The sequence below is a fragment of the Austrofundulus limnaeus genome, unplaced genomic scaffold (assembly GCF_001266775.1).
Source record: "Austrofundulus limnaeus strain Quisiro unplaced genomic scaffold, Austrofundulus_limnaeus-1.0 Scaffold111, whole genome shotgun sequence".
Classification (NCBI taxonomy): domain Eukaryota; kingdom Metazoa; phylum Chordata; class Actinopteri; order Cyprinodontiformes; family Rivulidae; genus Austrofundulus; species Austrofundulus limnaeus.
In genome coordinates, this window is record NW_013952513.1 from 875,375 (window position 1) to 880,535 (window position 5,161).

Sequence of the window (5,161 nt, forward strand, 5' to 3'; positions counted from 1 at the left end):
CACTTACAGTTTAAAAGTAAAACTCCTGTCAAATAATCACAAGACATGATTAAGACAAACGTCTTTTATATTGTAACCTGCCCAATATAACAATTATTTGAACAAATTCAAAGTTCAGTCAACAGATCACTCAGGTTTATCAGCACAAAATAACATTTTTAACATGAACAATAACAAAAATAGACAATTCAAAAAAATAAAATTGTGGACATAAAATAAATAAATTAACAATGTTTAATGTAAATGTTTTAAATTAAAAAAGTAAAAATAAATTTGATAAAGTACAAATGAAAATATAGCATTTTTTAAACTTTTGCAACTAGAAGCTTCTTTTCATATGAGTGACAAACTATAACAGTAACAACAGCTTTTTGACAAGTTTAAATTTAAAATACATTCAAAATGTTTAAAAATAAACTTGGCTACAAAAATTAATTTAAAGTGCAAATTAAAATATAGCTGTATCTGCAACTGTGTTTGATAATGTTTTGAACTTTTAAAATATTGCATGGTAAAAACAGAAGCTGCCCTTCATATTAGTGACAAACTGGCATTTTTTGATGAGTTACTTTTGTTTTTGCTTCTACATTTAATTTAAAGTAGTTTCCCTTTTCCATTCACGGCAGGTTTCTAAGGTTCTTCTTTTACATATTAAAAAAGTTGTTAAACAACTGAGTGGTGCACTACTGCTACTAGTGGTGAGAAAGTGTATTGCACCTTATTCAAAATCAATGCGGTACCACGGCCTTCTACGGCCAAAGTTAAAAACTGTTGTTCTTTTGAGGCCCTCGAGGTGGCGCTCCGCGGCCCATAGGTTAAAAATCTCTGGAAATGTTTTTATATGGAAGGTGTAAAAAGTAAAACTGCAGGTTTTACAGCCGTTTGTAGCTTTTTTAAATATTGGTCTAAATAGAAACTCATTTTCTGTAGATGCCAGGCAAGAGAATGATGAAACAGAAGATGGCACCATGGAGGAGGATTCCCGTGACGCACATGTAAGTCCATAATGCTATATCATTATGGTTATTGAGTTGGGACATTAGACATTATTTGATACATTTGCTGCAATAGTAAACAAAGACTGTAAGAATACTGTAGACTGTTTTAGTCTTTATAAATTACGAAAAAAAATTGTCATGTGAACGGTGCTGTTTTATTAATGCAGCAGAGCATGCTGGGTAATTGATAAACTTCACTAGGATTTCTGATGTGAGGCTGTGCAAGCTCACTTATCCACCCTGAAGGTTAATCTTGGATGATTTCTGATGTTCAGCACTTTTAAATGAAACCAGAGTGTGTTGACAGGGAGGTGAATGTAGAAAAGGCTCAGCCTGCAACTGAAAATGTGGATGGAGGACCTCAGTTTAGCTTGTTAGTTTGTTGCGTTAGCATCGAGCTAATGCACACACACATGCACGAGTGTTAGCTAGGTAAAAGCTAACGCCGCACATTTCTTAGTTCTTTTATAACGCATTATATATATATATATATATAGTGCATTAGTTCCTGCGCTAACAACATTAGCTTGTGCACTAATGCTATATTGCCATATACATGATGTTTATCAAATAATGTGAAATGTCAAGGTAATTTAGTTCAGTCGTTTCCTCTTCAGGATGACCTGGACGATCACGAGAACATGCAGGACATGGACATCCATGACATGAATATTCTGGACGAGACAGAGAACGATAGTGGCATTCTGGCTGAAGACCACATGGAGGATGAAGATAAATTTGACGAAGAACATGACCTTAAGGCTCTCGAATCTGAAGATGAAGCTAGGGCTTTAGAAGTGAGAAATCCGACCCTTAAACTGACTATGAAAGTGTTTAAATTCTAATATTGTAATTTTTCTCTTTATCTTACCAGTTGGACCAGTGTGGGACTTTTGATGGGGATGAAGATATGAACTTCTTATCATCCAACATGGTATGTGTGCAATCAATTGTCATTGACACGAGCATGTGAATAAGTAATAAAAACATTTATTTAAACACTAACTTTTGTTTTCATGTTTTCTTTTTTTTTAAGGATTCAGATGCTGGCGAAGGACAAGCAGGTACTGTAGAACACGGTTTATCAGAAACCTTTTCTAGAGAGATTAGCTTGGAAAATGCAGACAGTTTAGTTGCAATCAGGAGGAGAGACTGGAAGTCCAAAGGAAATTGCTGGCCTTGTGTTGACATTTTGTTAACTATTTTAAAAAGATAACCATCTTTGAAATATTTTTCCAAGCAATGATGAGTGTTTTTAAAGTGATTTACACAGCCATGGTTAACAGTTTGATACACATTGTCAGCAATTACACCTCACGGTTAGGGATTGAGCCACTGCAGGTGATTGTAGTGTTTTTAGGTCGCCACATGAAGATCAAGACAAAGAAGATGACGAAGATTTCTCTGCACCTATCGCTTGAAATGAAACTGTTGGATTTGAAGTTGTGGTCAATAAAAAAGGACGCTGAAAAATGGTTGGAAGAAGATGGACTGCTGTGAGACCCCACGGCTGCATGGCTGGTCTTGTGGCTCTCTTCAGCAATAAACTATCAGTATGTTTAAGCTCAGGTGACTAGAGTGAAGTGGTTCTGCTTGAGAAATAAACCAAAGCCCCCTAAGTTGCTTGGTTGCCCTCACACCTTTGGGTTCTCTTCCAGTCTCTTCGTCAGCCAGTGGTCATGACGTTCCTAATCCAGGCCTTTGCCAGTTCCTCGTTAACCATTGCTGTGTTTCAGAAGTGATTAAACTCTGTGCCATTCTATTCCTGTTAAATCCGTAGAAAATGACAAAGTAGCCGGGTCTTGTTTATCTGAGCCGCTTAAAGAAGATCGCCCCGGGACGAGCCCCGAAGAAGAGCAAGCCGCCACCGCCAGAGGGGAAGACGGTGCATCCGCCACCGGTGCCAGGTCCGACGGCGACGCATCTGTCGAGGAGAGCAAAGAGGCCAGGGACGAGACGAGCGTCCCAGAAGAGACATTTGACTCTGAAAACAAAAGCTCGCAAACTGTTAGTGTAAGCGAACAGGGTGACACGAGTGAAACTGTTGATTCAGAAAAGGGGTCTAAGAAGGGGGAGAAGGATGAGAAGACGGAAGATAACGCTGCTCCGGATTCAACCTCACCGCTGAAAGAGTCCTCTTCTGTAGAGGGCGATGATCAGAAAAAGAGGTTTGTTGCTTTCTGTATATTAGAAACCAAAGTGGTTATCTCTGTTGCATTGGCCTCTTTGTGTTAGCAAAAAAATTGGATGCTCTTTGACGGTGAAAATGTTGTGTGGATACGTGATGGGTTGACATTGCCTACACTCACTTTATTATCCCTTACTGAATAATTTATTGGGTTAGTAAGTCGGTAGAATTCAATATATTCACCATTACCTAACTCCACTGTGGACCATGAAGAGATGATCACTGAGAGTTAAGTTTAATATCTAATTGAAGTGTTTACATCTGTTTTAGGTGGTCCGAGGTGCTCTAGTTTTTGTTGTTCACAATTATTTTTGTTTTGTTTCTAGCTCTGAGGAAAAGGATGACAAGACGGAGTCAAAAGATGAAAAGGGTATGGGATTTTTTTTAAAACGGATCCATGATTAGTTGTGACATTAGACTTTATTTAATAAACATATATTTTAACTGTAAAATAAAGACTGTAAAAATACTGTAGGATGTTCAGTTTTTATCATTTTTAAACTAAAAGTTTAAAAATATATTTTACGGATGGAGCCATTTTATTTACACACAAAGCATTCTGGGTAAATGATGACGTGGATAGGTCCTCAGTGTGAGGCTGCTAGCGAGCTATATCCACCCTGAAGGTTAATCTTGGACATTATCTTATGATTGGCTCTTTTTAAATGAAACCAGAGAGCGTTGACAGAGAGGAGAAGATAGAAATGACTCAGCCTGTAACTGAAAATATAGATGGAGGACAACAGAGCTGCTTCATGGAAGAAGAACCTCAGCTTAGCCTGTTAGCCTTTGCGCTAGCCCCAATGCTATCACCATATATATGTATTAGCTCAGCGCTACACATTCTCCTGTCATCACTGAGGTCCTCCATCCACATGACAGAGAGGGGAACACAAAAATGACTCAGCCTGCAACTGAAAATAAGGATGGGGGACCTCAGTTTAGCTTGTTGCGGTAGTGCTAAGCTAATACACATAAGACAATATAGCATCGGCGCTAGCCCAAAGTCTAACAGGCTAAGCTGAGGTTGTCCTTCATCCATATTTTCAGTTACAGGCTGAGTCATTTCTACCTTCTCCTCTCTGTCAACGCTCTCTGATTTCATTTTCTAGATGATTAGATTTTTGTGAATTTTGTTCTTGTTTGTTTTGTGCAGCTGCTGGAAGTGGTGTTGCAGCAAACAGTAGCAGGAATCTATGGGTTAGTGGTCTGTCCACAACTACCAGAGCAACTGATCTGAAAGCTCTGTTCAGCAAACACGGCAAGGTGAGTCCTGAAAATAGTCCTTTTCTAGCATTTCTACCCTCTTCGTGCATATTCATTTATTATTTTATGAAATTCAGTTTGTAAAAAGAGATATTGAGCTCATTTTTTATGCTTCCTGCAGGTTGTTGGTGTAAAGGTGGTGACTAACGCAAAGAGCCCCGGTTCTCGCTGCTACGGCTTCGTCACAATGTCGTCCACAGAGGAGGCCACCAACTGCATCAACCACCTCCACAGAACGGAGCTGCATGGCAGGATGATCTCTGTGGAGCGGGTGAGTGCTGGAACACACAACCCCAATTCCAATGAAGTTGGGACGTGGTGTAAAACAAAAACAGAATACGATGATTTGCAAATCATTTTTAACCAATATTCAATTGAACACACTACAAAGACAAGATATTTAATTTTCAAACAGTGTTTGGAGCATTCCACAGGGGAACAGGTTAATTGGAAACAGGTGAATATCATGATTGGGTATAAAGGGAGCATCCTCGAAAGGCTCAGTTCACAAGTAATGGTGCGTTCACACCGAACGCGATTTCAGCGTCAGGAGCAGCAGGTTTACATACAAAGTCTATGGTGGACGCGCTTCAAGCAACGTCGGGAAGTTCTGCGGCGCCTCAAGCGCGATTAGAGCAGCGCGATTTGGACGATTTGGACGATCTGAGCGTCGAACGCTCAAATCGTCCAAATCGCTGAAGTTGGAAAA

At 39.3% G+C, this 5,161-nt stretch overlaps 1 protein-coding gene across 1 annotated transcript in view; it reads left to right on the forward strand.

The window, feature by feature from the left end:
• safb (scaffold attachment factor B) overlaps window positions 1-5,161 on the forward strand; it is a 12,528-nt gene that overhangs the window by 1,128 nt on the left and 6,239 nt on the right. The window contains exons 3-10 of the mRNA XM_014014202.1: window positions 931-995; window positions 1,616-1,795; window positions 1,873-1,932; window positions 2,035-2,062; window positions 2,779-3,166; window positions 3,513-3,556; window positions 4,343-4,452; window positions 4,574-4,723. Of these exons, the coding sequence (XP_013869656.1) occupies window positions 931-995; window positions 1,616-1,795; window positions 1,873-1,932; window positions 2,035-2,062; window positions 2,779-3,166; window positions 3,513-3,556; window positions 4,343-4,452; window positions 4,574-4,723 (1,025 nt within the window). The remainder of the gene's footprint in view (window positions 1-930; window positions 996-1,615; window positions 1,796-1,872; window positions 1,933-2,034; window positions 2,063-2,778; window positions 3,167-3,512; window positions 3,557-4,342; window positions 4,453-4,573; window positions 4,724-5,161) is intronic.